Raw genomic sequence first — 17,724 nt, 5'->3', positions numbered from 1 at the left:
TTTCATTTCATTCATTTATAGACTACCTTGGGATTTCCCTTACTTTTACCAGCCAGAGCTTTCTCTTATCCCTTCTTTGCTCTCCTAATTGATTTCTTTAGCTCTATTCTGCACTTTCTGTATTCCACGAATGCCTCTGCAAACTTGCTCCCCTTATACTTGTTCAAAGCCTCGCTTTTCCTTCTGATCGTATCCTAAATGTGTCTGGTCATTCATGGTTCTCTGGGTTTGTTATACCGTCTTATTATCCTTGAGGGATCATGTTGGATCTGTACCTTCTCCAATTTATCATTGAACCCCCCCCCCGCCCCCCCCCGGCCTACTGCTTTTCTGTAGGTTTCCTCACAAGTAACTGTTTCCAGTCTACCTTGGCCAGATCTAGCCTTAATTTGTTACAATCTACTGTCCCGCAATCCAAAACTTTTTTTGCAACTTGTCTATTTCTTTGTCCATCACAAATTTAAATAGAACAAGTATCTACCAATAGGGCAGCACGGTAGCACAGTGGTTAACACGGTTGCTTCGCAAGGTTCGACTCCTGACTTGGGTCACTATCTGTGCGAAGTCTGCATGTTCTCCCTGTGTCTGCGTGGGTTTCCTTCGGGTGCTCTGGTTCCTCCCACGGTTCAAAGATGTGCAGGTTAGGTGGATTGGCCATGCTAAATTGCCCTTAGTGTCCAAAAAGCTTAGGTAGGGTTACTGGGTTACGAGGATAGGGCGGAGGTGTGGGGCTTAAGTGGAGGCTCTTCCCAAGGGCCGATGCAGACTCGATAGGCCGAATGGCCTCCTTCTGCACTATATATTCTATGTTCTATCATTAAAATGCTCCCCCACCAATACATCAACTACCTGTCCAGAGCTTCATTCCCCAGAATTAGGTCCAGCACTGTACCATCCCTTGTTGGAGCCTCCACTTTTACAGTTAGAACATTCTCCTGTATACAACTCTTCTCAATCTAAGCCCTTAACATAATGGCTATCCAAATTAATTTTGGGAAAGTTGAAATCACCTAATATAATTACCCTCTTATTATTTTTACACCTCTCCGCGAATTGCGCACATATTTGCTCCTCAATTTCCTGCTGACTCTCTGGGGGTCTATAATAAAGACCTAACAACGTAGCTGTCTCTTTTTATTCCTAAACACAATCCACAAAGCTTCATTTGATGCCGCCTCCAAGATATCATCTCTTCTTACTGCTAACTGCCTCCTTGACTGATAACGCAATGCTTCCTCCTCTTCAATCCCCTCCTCTGTCTTGCCTGAAGATTCTATGTTCCGGGATGTTGAGCTGCGAATCCTGCCCCTCACTCAACCATGTCACTGTGATAGCTATTATATTCTAATTATACTTGTCAATCATCACCCTTAACTCATCTGTTTTACCTTTAATACTCCTGGCATTAAAGTAGAGGCCATCCAGCCTTGTCTTACTCTCTTGAAACTTACTGCTGCTGTATTCCCTCTGACCTGATTGCTTTTCTATGTTGTACTGTGTTCCTATTCTGCTATCAGTCTGCTCCCCCTCCCCCTGCCAAACTAGTATAAGCTCTTCCCAACAGCACTAGCAAACCCACCAGCAAGGATAGTCCCCCTCTGGTTTAGATGTAGACCGTCCCGCTTGTACAGTTTCCACCTTCCCCAAAAATGGTCCCAATGGTCCAGGAATCTAACACTCTCCCACCTGCACCAACTCTTAAACCACACATTCATCTGTGCTATTCTCTTATTCCTGTACTCACTAGCACGTGGCACTGGGAGTAATTCAGAGATTACAACCTGAGAGGTCCTGCTCTTTAGTCTACAGCCTAACTCCCTGAATTCTTGACACAAGACCTGATCCCTCTTTCTACCTATGTCATTGGTACCAACATGCACTATGGCCTCTGCCTTATCATCCTCCCCCTTCAGGATGCCCTGCAGCCATTTAGTGACATCCTGGACCCTGGCACCCCACCATCCTGGAGTCTTTTTCACAACCACCAACCCCAATAACTATTGCTCTCCTGCGCTTCGACCCTCCCTGCTGAACAACAGAGCCCGCCATGGTGTCACTGGCTCTGGCCACTACTGTTGATTTCCCCTGATAGTCCATCCCTCTCAACAGTATCCAAAGTGGTATACTTGTTACAGAGGGGGACAGGCAGGGGGAATTCCTGCACTGACTGCCTACCCTTTCTAGCGGTCACCCATCTGTCTGCCTGCACCACGTCTCTCTAACTCCTGTTCATTGTCATATAGAACAGCCCAAGCACCATGGCTTGTTTGAGAGTGATAGCTGCTGCTGAGAACAGGAAAACATATAATTGAGTCGTAACACTGCATTATAAACATGTGTTCGTCTGTGATTGAAGGAGTAAATTAATGCTTTTAAGCTGCAACATTTCTTCTCATAACCTGCTTTCTTCCTTAAGTCTCTGCTGCCCTATTGTTCAACATCATTCTGAGTCTGAAGCCTCCAAGACACCCAGTCAACAGGAGATACAAGTTCAGAACAGTAGTGTTTTCTCCCTGCCTAATTCCACACCCGGACCAAGCTAGGGGATGATATTAACTGCTTCCTATTGTGTGCAAGTAAGTGTACATTTTTCTCAGTCCTATTGAAATTACGAATTGCAGTACAGAAAACCAGAATACTTTTCCATAGGCATGCATTTTTAGCATCAAGACAGTTAAAGCAGGCCCAGGCACATAAAGGAATTGAAAATGAAATGAAATGAAAATTGCTTATTGTCACGAGTAGCCTTCAAATGAAGTTACTGTGAAAAGCCCCTAGTCGCCACATTCCGGCGACTGTTCGGGGAGGCTGTTATGGGAATTGAACCGTGCTGCTGGCCTGCTTGGTCTGCTTTCAAAGCCAGCGATTTAGCCCTGTGCTAAACAGCCCCTATTGATGGCCCAGTGACGTGTGCTCATTCCAATCCAATATTCGAAGGACATTTCCAACGGAGCCTGTTTCCTATGACCTGTTTGAGAGAGATTTTACATTTGTGGGAATTTTTGATGTGCCATCAAAACTGGCTTGAAACTCCCCCAAAGCCATTTTAGGTAGGCCTCGCTAAGGAAATTACACTCAAGGCATAGCCAGGGTTGGTTAAGCAAGAAATGGAGGCTTATGGCAGATGCCGAGGGCACGAAACAGTGCAAGGATTATATAAAGTGCAGGGGGTTACTTAAGAAAGAAATTAGGAGAGCGAAGAGGGGGCATGAAAAAGCACTGGCGGGTAAAATAAAGGAAACTCCAAAGATGTTTTATAAGTGCATTAAGGGCAGGAGGGAACCAGGGTAAGAATAGGGTCTATTGTGGGTGACATGGCAATTTGTGTGGGAAACTGGAAGATATGTGCGGTTTTAAATGAGTACTTTGCACCTGTTCACTGAGGAGAAGGCTGATGTAGGTATAGAAATTAGGGGGGTGCATTGTAATTTACATGAATTACTTAACATTTGAGAGGGAGAAGCTATTAACATTTGTAATGGGCCTAAAAGTGGATAAATCCCCAGGACCAGATGAGCTGTATCCCAGATTGCTGTGGGAGACAAGGGAGGAGATTTCAGCAGCCCTGACAAAACTTTTTAAATCATCTCTGGCCACACAAGAGGTGCCAGGTGTGGAGGACAGATAATGTGGTGTCATTATTCAAGAGGGGAAGTAGGGGGCGAACCAGGAAATTACAGGCAAGTGAGTCGAACTCCAGTGGTATTTGTCATGTGAGAGCACCTTAAAGAAATGTGTGTTTATAAATGGGTGTATATATAAGTATCTGGGGCGGCATTCTCCCCTACCCGGCGTGACGGAGGGTCCCGGAGTAGGGGAGTGGTGCCAACCACTCAGGGGTCGCGCTTCCCCAAAGGTGGGGAATTCTCCCCACCTTTGGGGGCCAGCCCTGTGCTGGAGCGGTTGGCACCAGAAGACTGGCGCAAAAAACCGGCGCCCCCGGCAGCGGGGCTGGCCGAAAGGCTTTCGTCGTCGGCGCATGCGCCGGCAGTGACGTCAGCGGCACCTGGCCGCTGACGTCACTGCCGGTGTATGCGTGATGTGGGGTTCTCTTCTGCTTCCGCCATGGCGGAGGCCGTGGCGGCCGCGGAGGAAAATAGTGCACCCAGGGCACTGGCCCGGAGTCTGAGCGGGGGGGCCCCAATCGTGGGCCAGGCCACCGTGGGGGCACCCTCCAGGGTTCAATCGCCCCCCCGGCCCCCCCCCCAGGACCCCGGGGCCCTCTCGCGCTGCTGATACCGCCGTTCCAGAGGTGGTTCAAACCTATGCGGTGGGAGAGGCCTCCCAGCGGCGATAATTCGGCCCATCCGGGCCGGAGAATCACCGCAGGGGCCTCTCCGATCGGAGTGGCGAGATTCCCGCTGCCGCCACTTCCCGGGTGGTGGAGAATCTCAGCCACGGCGGGAGAATGTGCAAACTCCACATGGACAGTGACCCAGAGCTGGGATCGAACCTGGGGCCTCGGCGCCGTAAGGCAGCAGTGCTAACCACTGCGCCACCGTACTGCCCCTAGAGTGGCAGAGGGTTAAGAGTCTAACGGACCTCTGTGTGTGGGTCTGGAGTCACATGTAGGCCAGACCGGGTAAGGACTGCAGATTTCCTTCCCTGAAGTACACGACAATCAACAATGGTTTCATGGTCAGCATTAGATTTAAAATTCCAGGTTTTTATTGAATTCAAATTTCACCTCCTGCCATTGATGGTATGCGAACCCGGGATCCCAGAGCATTACTCTGGGGCTTTGAATTATTAATCCAATGACAATATCACTATGCCACCACCTCCCCCTGTTGTCAACTGTCTATAGTCATTAATTATTCTGATCTAGTGTTCATAGTTCTGTTTCTTTAACCTGCTGTGATGACTACAAGGAGATGCTGCTCTTAACCTTGTCTCCATGGCCCCTCTCCATCACTTTTCACCTCCTGGTCTTCTGAGGAGCCGCTTGATTTAGTCAGCAAGGCAACGCCATGCAGTCCCCAACATGGCTTCTGCCTGCATTTGCCTCCAGTGCCAGGCAGGCAGCTCCTGACTCCTGGAGACTCTCAGAACCATTTGGGTGTGAGCTCACATCTTGGTCAATTAGGACAATTGTATTCAAACTTTATGTCATGACACCAGTATACCTGAGGCATGGGGTGGCCATGTGCAATTCATCCAGGTGTCAGCTTCTCACTCCTGCTTAAAATGTCCTGCCCACAGAGTCATTACAACATGAAAGGAGTGGATTCAACCCATCAAGCCCATACTGGCTCTCTGCATAATAATCCAGTCAGTCCCGTTCCTTAACTCTATCCTGGTGCTCGCGCAAGTTTTCACTGCAATGAAGTTACTGTGAAAAGCCCCTAATCGCCACATTCCAGTGCCTGCTCGGGTACACAGAGGGAGCATTCAGAATATCCAAATGACCTAACAGCTGTGAAGCAACAGTACTGCCCATTGTGCTACTGTGCTGCCACATACCTGGTTGGGGCTGGTTTAACACATTGGGCTAAACAGCTGGCTTGGAAGGCAGAACAAGGCCAGCAGCGCGGGTTCAATTCCCGTACCGGCCTCCCCGAACAGGCGCCGGAATATGGCGACTAGGAGCTTTTCACAGTAATGTCATTGAAGCCTACTTGTGACAATAAGCAATTATTATTACCTATGTACAGAGAACGATAATAATGGTACGATGACTTCAACTCCAGTTTCTAGGCTGGCTAGGAAAACCCGCGTTCGGCCCCAGGATTTGCACACTCCAGCCCGATTGGCCGAAGGGGTCACATGGCCCTCCAAGAACCCGCCCCTTAAAGAACATGCTGCCACAGACCTCCCCCTTTAAGTTCCTGATTAACACATTTCAATAACAATGGAACTATTTACAGTATTGTACAACAAATGGATCTCAACACAGTCCCTTAGTAATTACGCCAGTCCGGGTACTTCCTGATTCTTCGGGAATGTCGTAATTCACTAATGGGTTCTTCAGCAGTAGAGCAAGCACCAGTTTGAATCTCAAGGGGCCAACTCTCGATTTACGAAAGTAATGTTAGTGGAGATAACTTCTGCAGTTCCTACTGGAACATGACTTGGCTCTTCCTCAGGGTAGATTACTGCAGCATTACTTTCATCCACAGCAATATCACTGACAGGCAGACATGGAGCAGTCGGTCCACAGGTTCAGTGTGTGATTCTCTCCTTCTCAAATGGCCCAGGTGTTTCTTCACCCTTTTACCTTGAACATCTATTTCAGACCACACTGTTCTGGCAACGACCGTTCCAGGAATCCAATTTGGACCAGCACCAAAACTCTTTACATATACCAAGTCGTCCACCTTAAATATTCCCTCAGTTTTTGTCAGATAGTTTTTTTGAAATTTAAAGTACCCAATTATTTTTTCCCACTTAAGGGCCAATTTAGTGTGGCCAGCCCAGTAAACCGCACATCTTTGGGTTGGGGGAGGGGTGAAACCCACTCAGACAAGGGGAGAAAGTGCAAACTCCACACTGACGGTGACCTGGGGCCAGGATTGAACCCGGGTCCTGAGCGCCGTAGGCAGCAGTGCTAATCACTGCGCCACCATGCCGCCTGAGTTTTTGTCAAATCATGATGTCTCTTTTGCACACTGAGCTTTGCCTCCATGCTCCCCACCAACATTGGAAACACCAGGTGCAACCTGGTTAGAATCGTCTACCCACCAGCAACACAGCCAAGGGTTACTCTGGTGGTCATGTGGGGTGTCGTTCTATGGGCAATAAGAATTTGGTTTGCAGGGATGTTGGCGACTTTGGTGACTTGATGACTACTTTGAAAGTTTGCCCAGCCCTCGCCACTAATCCATTCGAGGAGGGGTGGTACAATGTGGTATGCAAATGCTTAATGCCATTTGATGACATGAAATGCTGGAACACCTCACTGATAAATGCTGTCCCATTGTCCAAAACGAACACCTCCGGCAAACCATGGCTGGCAAAGGTTTGCCAGTAACTTTTCCAATGTTGCCAAAGAAGACATGGACATAGTTGTATCGCTGACTCGCCATTTTGAGTATGCATCAAATATAAGTAGGAACACGATGCCCATGATTAGCTCGTTCTAACTTGTCCACCATTTTATGTGGCAAGACAGCTCCAATTCCATAAGGGAATGATTGCTTTGGAAGGGTCGAAATGGACTAAGAGGAAGGCGACTACAGGAATTGCTTCACTTGTCTGAAGGCTTTGTTTTGCTGTGTCTTCCAGTACTGTGATGTTATTGTAATAATGTATGTAGAGGTGCCAATATCATGAACAAATTTTGAAGAAATTTCCATCATAATTTGCCATTCAAAGAAAAGACTTTAACTGTGACACACACTTTGGGGCTGGTGCCGTGTTTTTGGACCTCGCCCTGTAGGTGTTGATAAGCTTTTTCTCCCACGACTGAGGCTCCCGTGTCAACCCCTATTTTGAGCGGCCAACAGTTAACCATCAATATGATCGTGAGGGGAGCCACTTTGTCCCCCTTAATATTATTTAATCTGTATATATCTGATCCTTTTTCTAAGCTGTGCAGTGGAGCTGGAATATTTTTTTTCTACTGTCAGGCAGGTCCTGTTTAGCATTCTATTTGCTTATTATGCCCCACGTGTAACACGCACCTTTCCTAAACTTACACTTCTCCTGAGGGTCGGCTCCCCACACTGAAAGCATTCTTCACCATTCTTGGCTTGTAGGCTGAATCTCCTGTACCTCTGAACTCCCTCTGTTCTGCACATCTTTTGTTCATTAAACTCTACACCCTATGTCTGGCATTACTGCCATTAGCCATTCCTCTCCAAACTTGGTGGACCTCACCAGCTTACACACTTTGACGTTCCTTGACACATTCTTCTGCAAGTCCCAGAGCAAGGGCAATTTCTAACGCCTTCATTAGGGTTATTTCTGTTTCAGCCAAGTTCCTTCTGTATGGCAGTATTATTTACCCCACACACTAGCTGGTCTCTCAACATCACATTCAGGACAGACCCAAATTCACAAAGTTTGGCCGTTTGCCTCAACGTCACCATGAAAGCTACTCTCACCTCCCAGTCGGCGCTTGCAATTGAATTAAATTTCTATCTCTGCATTGTCACTTAGGGCTGTGGGTGATAAAGCCCTTTTATAATTTCTATGAGTTCTTCACAAGTTTTAGTGTCGGGGCATCCTGAGAAGTCAAACTCCTTGTCAATTTATATGTTTGGGCACCCCAGGCTGTTAACAGTATTACCCTCTGCTTCTCCTCCCCTTGTGTTTTGTTTGTTTCGAAGAAATATCGCAGGCATTCAAAGTATTCTACCCAATCCTCCGAATTAGGATCGAGTGATTCAAGCTTTCTGAATAGAGGGATTATGACAACCCACTGACTGCTGAATTGACGTGCTTCCAATGAATTGTACACATGGTCTGCTCTACCATTTTCCACGGTGAATGAAAAACGCTCTGTTGATCCTCGCCACCAAAAGTAATAACTTGGAAGGAGTGGTGACCACCAAGCAGAGTAACTGTAGAATATAGAACATAGAACAGTACAGCACAGAACAGGCCTTTCAGCCTTCGATGTTGTGCCGAGCATTGTCCGAAACCAAGATCATACTATCCCACTCCCTGTCATTCTGGTGTGCTCCATGTGCCTATCCAATAATCGCTTGAAAGTTCCTAAAGTGTCTGACTCCACTATCACAGCAGGCAGTCCATTCCACACCCTAACCACTCTCTTAGTAAAGAACCTACCTTGGATATCCCTCCTATATCGTCCACCATGAATCTTATAGTTATGCCCCCTTGTAACAGCTACATCCACCCAAAAAAATAGTCTCTGAATGTCCACTCTACCTATCCCCCTCATCAACTTATAAACCTCTATTAAGTCGCCTCTCATCCTCCTCCGCTCCAAAGAGAAAAGCCCTAGCTCCCTCAACCTTTCCTCATAAGACCTATCCTCCATACCAGGCAGCATCCTGGTAAATCTCCTTTGCACCCTTTCCAATGCTTCCACGTCCTTCCTATAGTGCGGTCACCAGAACTGCACACAATACTCCAAATATGGTCTCAACAGGGTCATGTATAGTTGCAGCATAACCCCGCGGCTCTTAAACTCTAGACCCCTGTTAATAAACGCTAACACACTATAGGCCTTCTTCACAAATCTATCCACTTGAGTGGCAACCTTCAGAAATCTGTGGACATGAACCCCAAGATCTCTCTGTTCATCCACATTCCTCAGAACCCTGCCATTGACCCTGTAATCCGCATTCAAATTTTTTCTACCAAAATGAATCACCTCGCACTTATCAGGGTTAAACTCCATTTGCCATTTTTCAGCCCAGCTCTGCATCCTGTTATGGGAGCGGTGTTTTCAGAACCCCAAAATGTATCATGGAGTTCAACCAACCTCTCCCTTTAATGTATTGTTGCTTTTGAAGCACACGGCTTGGTCTACCACAGTGTGGTATTACAGTTATGGACACGTGGGTTTTTAAACACAAAACAATGTTTATTCCATGAATTCAACTTAATCTTTTTAAATAGACATTAATTCCCTTAACACCTTTACTTCACAGATAACCCCGAAAATAATACAACACTAAATAATCCCTCAAAATGTTCCTTCAAACCTCCAAAAGACTTAACACCTTTAAACAGAAACACATCAGGTTAAAGACATTACTATTATGAGTTTAAACCTCTCAAATGATTCAGAGATAGTCTTTCATGGCAGAGATCACCGCAGATCCAGCTCACTGCAAACACAGACACACCCAAGCTCTTTTTCTTCATGCAGCTCTCAACAAACCAGCCAGGCACTTTTCAGCTGCTCTCGCAAACTGAAACTCAAAGCAGAAGTGAACTCAACTCAGCTACCCCCACCCTCTGACATCACTTCAGTAATATGAGCTGCTCCATTTCTTAAAGGTACGTTGCCCAAACATCCATTTCTTAAAGGTACTATCACATGACATTCCTATCAATGTCTCTTTGCAGCCTACAACAGCCCTCCACCTCATCCACTACACCACCAAACTTGGTGTCATCAGCAAATTTACTGACCCATCCTTCAGCCCCCTCTTCCATGTCATTGATAAAAATCAGGTTAAAGTCCAACAGGTTTGTTTCAAACACGAGCTTTCGGAGCACGGCTCCTTCTTCAGGTGAACCTTCAGGTCACCTGAAGAAGGAGCCGTGCTCCGAAAGCTCGTGTTTGAAACAAACCTGTTGGACTTTAACCTGGTGTTGTAAGACTTCTTACTGTGCTCACCCCAGTCCAACGCCGGCATCTCCACATCATTGATAAAAATCACAAATAGCAGAGGACCCATCACTGATCCCTGTGGTACACCGCTGGTAACTGGTCTCCAGTCTGAAAATTTTCCATCTACCACAACCCTCTGTCTTCAATGTGATAGCCAGTTACTTATCCAATTGGCCAAATTTCCCTCTATCCCACACCTCCTTACTTTCTTCATAAGCCGACCATGGGGAACCTTGTCAAACGCCTTACTAAAATCCATGTATATGACATCAACTGCTCTACCTTCATCTACACACCTAATAACCTCCTCAAAGAAGTCAACCAAATTTGTGAGGCAAGACTTACCCTTCACGAATCTGTGTTGACTATCCCGGATTAAGCTGCATCTTTCTAAATGGTCATAAATCCTATCCTTCAGGACCTTGTCCATTAACTTACCGACCACCAAAGTAAGACTAACTGGCCTGTAATTACCAGGGTCATTCCTATTCCCTTTCTTGAAGAGAGGAACAACATTTGCCACTCTCCAGTCCTCTGGCACTATCCCCGTGGACAGTAAGGACTCAAAGATCAAAGGCAAAGGCTCTGCAATCTCATCCCTTGCCTCCCAAAGAATCCTTGGATATATTCCATCTGGCCAAGGGGACTTGTCGACCCTCAGGTTTTTCAAAATTGCTAATACATCCTTCCTCAGAACATCTACCTCCTCCAGCCTACCCGCCTGTATCACACTCACCCTCACAAATATGGCCCCTCTCCTTGGTGAACACTGAAGAAAAGTATTCATTCAATACCTCTCCTATTCTGACTCCATGCACAAGTTCCCACTACTGTCCTTGACCGGCTAAATGTGCACGATTGCAGCTAAGTTATTTGGCAGAGAGCCATTGGTTGCCATTTTGTTTTATTCGTTCATGGGAATTGGGCACCAGCCCATCCCTAGAGGTCCTTAAACTGAGTGGCTTCCTGGGCCATTTCAGAGGGGGAAAGTTAAGATTGTGTGGGTCTGGAGTCACATGTAGGTCAGACCAGGTAAGTACAGCAGATTTCCTTCCCTGAAGGACATTAGTGAACAAGAGTTTTTTTTTGACAATCGTTTCATTGGCCATCATTAGACTCTTAATTCCTGATTTTTATTAAATTCAAATTCCACCATTTGCCATGGTGGGATTCGAACCCGGGACCCCAGAGCATTATCCTGGATTTCTAGTTCAGTGACAATACCACTACGCCACATCCTCACCCATCCTCACTTTTTATGAATAATATAACTATTTACAGAGAATGGTAATGATACTTCAACACCAATTTCTAGACTGGCTAGGAAAACCCACATTCATCCCCGAGATTTGCGCACTCTGGCCCACTTGGCCGAATGGTCACATGACCGTCTGATTACCTAAAGGGGCACGCTACAATAGAAAGGATTCATTGTTGGTGGTCAGTCTAACAATGTCCATATCCAACTCTACTAAATGTTAAAATCTGCTCCATGAAAGCTGCTCTTGGCCAAAGTTGGCTCTAAGTAAATATTGCAGGCTCACGCCACATTCTGTTCTGAAGAAGAGGCCAAAGATATATTGTTGTTAGCATTCTTCAAGTTGATGGGGTCTTAAGGTTTAACATCTCACTTGAAAGATGGCACCTCCTACAGTGCTGCACTCCCTCAGCGCTGCACTGGAGTGCCGGCCCTTTTTCTTTGGACTCTTGCACTGGAGCGTTAGCCTTGTTTTTCTTTTGGACTCCTGCAGTGGAGTGGGACTGGAACCTTATGATTCAGTGCCAAACACGCTGACAATTGGAACCATGGTTGACACATAAACTATGGACAAAACACTCCCTTTTTGTCGACTAGACACATGATTAGTAAATGGGGTGGAAAGTGTTCAAGGTAATGCGGTAACTCAAGTGGAGGGAGGGCAATAGGCAGAAGAATGATAAAAATCTGGTTTGCCTAAAGAGTCACTGAACCACAAGTCTAGAAAAGAGGCATTGCATCACAGCTACCAAGGAACTAAAGAATTTGGCAGGAACTCAAAAACAGTCCATTGTATTAAGTGAACAGCCATGTGAAAAGTAACTAAGGAAGATTTAGATTTTTTATTTCAGCCTGGTATCATGTTGTGGTAATGTAACATTTTTCAGTGACATTCAGCAAAAGTTAAGACAGCAAAAGCTTGCAAAGCAGAAAGGCAAGGGGCAGAGACCCTCTGAGTTCCCATGGGGAAGTAGAATAGGCATTACATTAAAATGCAAATGAGGCAGTGATGTTACCACAACTGCTGCCACACTTTAGGGAAGGCACCATTTGGCAGAATGCACTTGCACGTTGACAGGCAGCACATGACCTCACTGTTTGCGTCTGCCTTCTCAGGTCGGAAGATTTGGGAGGAACAGACAACAAGCAGTATGCCCGAGGTTCTTTGCAGCTTTGCAGGAGGGTCCAAAATAAAGAGTACATTCTTTATAATGAAGCAGAGGCAGAGCCAGATGGAGGTGGAGGTCTTCCTACTGCTTTTTCAGAACGGTAGCTATGAAGGCCACAGTTCCATTGGCGTCATGTCTGCTGTACGATATTACTGGGCTCATACTTAAACCCAGTAATCCGGCACTTTCAGGTAGAAGGCAACATGTGTCAAGAATCATATTTAACTGCTGCGACAATTCATAGGGTAAACCAAAATGTCTTAATCCTATAACCAGCATATGTATTTAAGAAAATCTATATTTACTTTATTTTTATATTTTCTCACTTTTCAATTTTAAAAAAAGGTTGTGATCTGATTGAATAGCAGAGAAGGCTTGACGGGCTGAATGGCCTAATTCTGGTCCTAAGTCCTATGTTCTTGTGTTCATTTTGAATAATATGATGCCTTCCGCGGCAAGCTTTGTGACATAGATATAAAAGAGAGTTGATGGCTAATTGTGGTATATCACAACACTGCTATTGTGGTACGGGGTTAGATTATGCTGTTGCTGAATAACCTGGTAAAGTGCATCCATTATTTCTAGGACTAGGTTACTTATTTCATTTGATGTCTCGCTGTTTGAAATTTACTGCATTCATATACTTCATGCAGAGTTAAAGAAAAGAATACCATTCCTCCCAGCGTGTAGTGGCAAAAACCATTTAGAGGATACTTTCTTTCTCAAAATGTCTATTCTAAACAAATAAATGTAGCACAAAGAAAGAATATATAAAGAAAGTCTCTCATGTATATAGTTCATTCACGACCACTGGATATCTTTAAAATGTTTTACATCCAATGAAGTATTTTGAAGTGTTGCAATACTGTTACATGATAGCCATACTAAACTCCCACAAACAGCAATGCAATATTGTGCAGATAATCTGTTCTTTTGTGGTGTTGAATAATGGATAAATAAGGGATAAGACATCAGGGATAACTCCCCAGCGTTTCTTCAAAATAAAATGCTTGTTTAACATCCACCTGAGCAGGTTGATGGGTGTGGTACGTCATGTAATTCACACTGTATAGTATTGTGTTCACACTGTATAGCATTGTGTCCTTGTGGGCTCTGTCTGTGAGCCGTTGCACGGCTCTGCCCACAGGGGGAGATGAGGAGCTTGTACAGGGCTCCACCCTCGGCTCCACCCATGGCTCCGCCCACTACCGGAAGTAGAAAGTGCTGCAGCCTTGTGAGTCTGCCCTCAGTTCTTCTAGTCGCAGGCAGGCTCAGTTGTAAGTCTATTAAAGCCACAGTTTACTTCCTATCGTGTCTCGAGTGAATTGATGGTCACATCAATGGGGTCTTAAGGTTTAACATCTCACTTGAAAGATGGCACCTCCTACAGTGCTGCACTCCCTCAGCGCTGCACTGGAGTGCCAGCCTTTTTTCTTTGGACTCTTGCACTGGAGTGCTAGCCTTGTTTTTTTTTGGACTCCTGCACTGGAGAGGGTCTTGAACCTGGAACCTTATGATTCAGTGCCAAACACGCTGACAATTGGAACCATGGTTGACACATAAACTATGGACAAAACACCCCCTTTTTGCCGACTAGAAACATGATTAGTAAATAGGGTGGAAAGTGTTCAAGGTAATGCGGTAACTCAAGTGGGGGGGGGGGGGGGGGGGGGGGGGGGCGACAGCAGAAGATATAAATCTGGTTTGCCTAAAGAGTCACTGAACCACAAGTCTAGAAAAGAGGCATTGCATCACAGCTACCAAGGAACTAAAGAATTTGGCAGGAACTCAAAAACAGTCCATTGTATTAAATGAACAGCCATGTGAAAAGTGAAAAGCAAATAGGTTTGATTGAAATGTTGAAGAACCTAAATGCTTACAATGGCAGAAGGGGAAGTTCCGATAGCCTCCAAAGAAAGCTGCAAAGGTTGGTCATTTTGTTCCAGGAATGTTATATTAATATCTGCTACAGAGCAATGAATATGTTTTGTACATTAAACAATATTCTACAATAATCCATACAATCCCTGCAGAGCAGATGGAGGCCATTCAGCCCATCGAGCCTACAGCGAAAGAGCACCCTAACCTAGGCCCAGTCCCCTGCCCCAGCCCCGTAAAACCGGAACCTCGTCCAACTTTTGGATGCGAAGGGGCAATAATTAGCATGGCCAATCCACCTATCTTTGGACTGTGGGAGGAAACCGGAGCACCCGAAAGAAATCCACGCAGACTCAGGGAGAAAGTGTAAACTCCACACAGACAATAACCCAAGGCTGGAATCGAACACCGGTTCCCTGGCGCTGTGTGGCATGCAATGCAATGTACATTTTTTCTCAAATGTAGTGAGCCCGCTATAAATTAAATGATTTCACTCTATCCAAGCTATTATTTATTGTACAGTGACATACAACTACAATGGAGCAGATGTAAAGATTCCAAAGATAACATGATGCACTCTTAATTTCCTTTTTTTCATTTCGCACAGCCTTCTGAATCATAAGTCTTCAGGAGTATCTGTAACAGCTGCATCTCCCATCGCCATCAACATCTGCACAGTCCATAACTGAAACTGCACATGCCCTTGTCCTTTGCAATTTTCACTCTCAGCACCAATTGGGGAAGGGTAATTTGATCACTGGAATCACACAAATGTAAGTACATGGTTTCGGAAACGAGTAGGCAGGTCTTCAGAGTGACAAATTTAAACTGGTGAACAGGAGATGCACCAAGTACTGGAACATTTCCACAAAGGATTAGATCAAAGATTAGAGAATATGTGCAGAAATATGCAGCGCCAGTTTCTGTGATACATCCTCACAATTCTCTTTGGCCAACGTAGAGAGCAGCACACGTGTGGAAATTTCTCTGTGTTATTTTTAGCAGATTTGTCAACTGTCAATTAGATTCATGAAAGGAGTGTGTAGCGAAACAGGGCATTGGAAAAGTTGGTTAAGAATCCTGCTTCAGACACCATGAAGTAGGCTCCGTAGCCTTGAGTATATTAACAATTCATAACTATATACATAAATACAATAAAGTGTACCGGTATAGAGCTGACTCCATCCTAGGCTTTTACACATGTGTGTCCATCTCTATACTGATTCTAGCCCTAGGCCATGCTCTGTACTGTACTGTACAGTACAGAGCTGTACTGTACTCAGTCCCACTGTACTGGCTGTACTGTACTCAGTCCCACATTAAACCTCTATGTACCGGACCCTACTGCTAGAGTTGGTAAAATAACTATCATTGGCATGAACAATGCTTTCAGCAGCAGATGAATTGAAGCAGGGATGAAGGCAGACAATGTAGCAGAGGTATAGGTAGTCCCGGTGATGGAGCAGATATGGGGGTCATAAGTTCAGCTCAGGGAGCGACAGGATAAACAAGTCGGTCTCAGTTGCGAAGCACTGAAAACACATTTCCATTGAAGGTTAGCGGGCATGTGGATTACTCTCACATTTTTTATCAGAGGCTTTTAATATTTAAATAAGGGGATCATGAAAAATCGAAGTGCACCGCAGCGCTGGAATTCTCAGCCACGACAACATCTTCGATGGCAGCCATCATCCAGATGCAAGCGGCACCACCGAGACGAGGGCCCGTTCAGCAGCAACTGATCCTCTGCAAGCTGGGCTCCACCCCAACCAACTGCGACCGCCACAAACAACCAAAGATTTTAGTATTTAATCTTGGCTCTTCCACACAGAAAGACCAATCAGGAACTCCCGGGGACACAGCGCAAGCCACGTAACCCAAGGAAAAGCAAGTGTGGAATGCGCAGCAGGATGAAATGAAGGATGAAGAGACGAGCAGAGCTCACAAAAACGCACCCATTCTCCTGCTCTCATCACGTGACACCCCCCCCCCCCCCCCATTTTGATCGACAAGAGAGCCAAAGGTCAAAGATGATGGGTGGCAGATAGGAAAGAGGAGTTAAGGCCACCACCAGATCAATCAGAACCTTATTGAACAGCAGAGCAGACTGGAAGGGCCAACTCCTGTCCCTAAATTCTAGGTTCGTACTAAGCATTGGCCAGCCAATTGAAGGCCATCGGCAGGCCTGCCAGTCAGTTAGAAAAGGAGAAACACCAATCTCAGCAAATTCCGGGACGAGTTATTATGGGGCAATGAGGTCATGGCCTGGAAGAAGAATCCAACCTTAGATTTAAAGGAGCGGTGGCATTGAAAAGATGAGTCCCCTGGGCAGAGAGGTGTAATCGTCTGGTCACCATTACATTTTGAACTGAAGTCAATAAGTTGAGTAGGTGACTGAAACAGGAAGAAACAATATCAGCTGGCAGAGTCACTGGTCTTTGGCGGTTACGTTAGTCAACACTTAACAGTGATGGGAAAAAGTACCACTCCTCCAGGACAACCCCCAACTGGTTCGTTTGTGGCCAATCTCACTGCAGAGGCAGTCAATATGAATGAAGGAAACAAGAAGCTGAATGGAACCATGGTTGAATGATGAATTCCTGCACCCTCTCCTCCAGGCTGTCGCTGATGGGTATGATGTCCTCATACTACGGGATGGATAAAGGAGACCTCCTTGATAGACTAAACAAGCCTGTATGGGGGTAGCAGAGATGCTCAGCAACCACAGGGCTGTCTGGAGAACTTGGCTGCAATGCTGTAAGAGGCTAAATTACTTCAGGTGAGGGTGAGTGATTAACATTATCCACATTGCTGGTGCACACATTTGGGAGGTTAAATTGGTGAAGAGCACAGTGAATGGGAAATGTATCAATCAATGTCCGTTCGTCAAATTGCATAATCTAAGAACCTCTACAACCAGCCTGATGGATTCTGGTAACGGAGAGCGGTGTTCGGGAAGGAAGGTACCTGAGTGGGGAGTCATGTCAGCTGCAGTAGTAAGGCAGTTCAGGTTGTGCCATCCATTGGAAGGCCATGATGATACATTTGAGCACAATCATCATTTATTTCCTTTTCCTTCCTGGGAGTAGATGGCTTATGAAGGGAACTGGAAGTTGTTGTGGGTGTGACGGGCTCAGCATTTTTTACACCAATGGGCATATTGCAGC

General features: G+C 45.7%; 1 protein-coding gene across 6 annotated transcripts in view; it reads left to right on the top strand.

The window, feature by feature from the left end:
- LOC119970687 (solute carrier family 22 member 5-like) overlaps positions 1-17,724 on the top strand; it is a 193,479-nt gene that overhangs the window by 166,140 nt on the left and 9,615 nt on the right. For 2 of the 6 annotated variants that reach the window (XR_005461660.1, XR_005461659.1), the window contains exons 10-11: positions 2,417-2,576; positions 15,165-15,330. Coding sequence is in view for 4 of the 6 variants with exons in the window: in XM_038805706.1 (XP_038661634.1) it covers positions 2,417-2,543 (127 nt within the window). In the remaining 2 variants the exon portion in view is untranslated. Of the gene's footprint in view, positions 1-2,416; positions 2,577-15,164; positions 15,394-17,724 lie in introns of those variants that run through there. The other 4 variants (XM_038805705.1, XM_038805709.1, XM_038805706.1 and 1 more) reach the window with 3 other exon arrangements.

The sequence above is a fragment of the Scyliorhinus canicula genome, chromosome 8 (assembly GCF_902713615.1).
Source record: "Scyliorhinus canicula chromosome 8, sScyCan1.1, whole genome shotgun sequence".
In the NCBI taxonomy this organism is placed as follows: Eukaryota; Metazoa; Chordata; class Chondrichthyes; order Carcharhiniformes; family Scyliorhinidae; genus Scyliorhinus; species Scyliorhinus canicula.
This window is presented reverse-complemented; position numbering and strand designations above follow the sequence as displayed.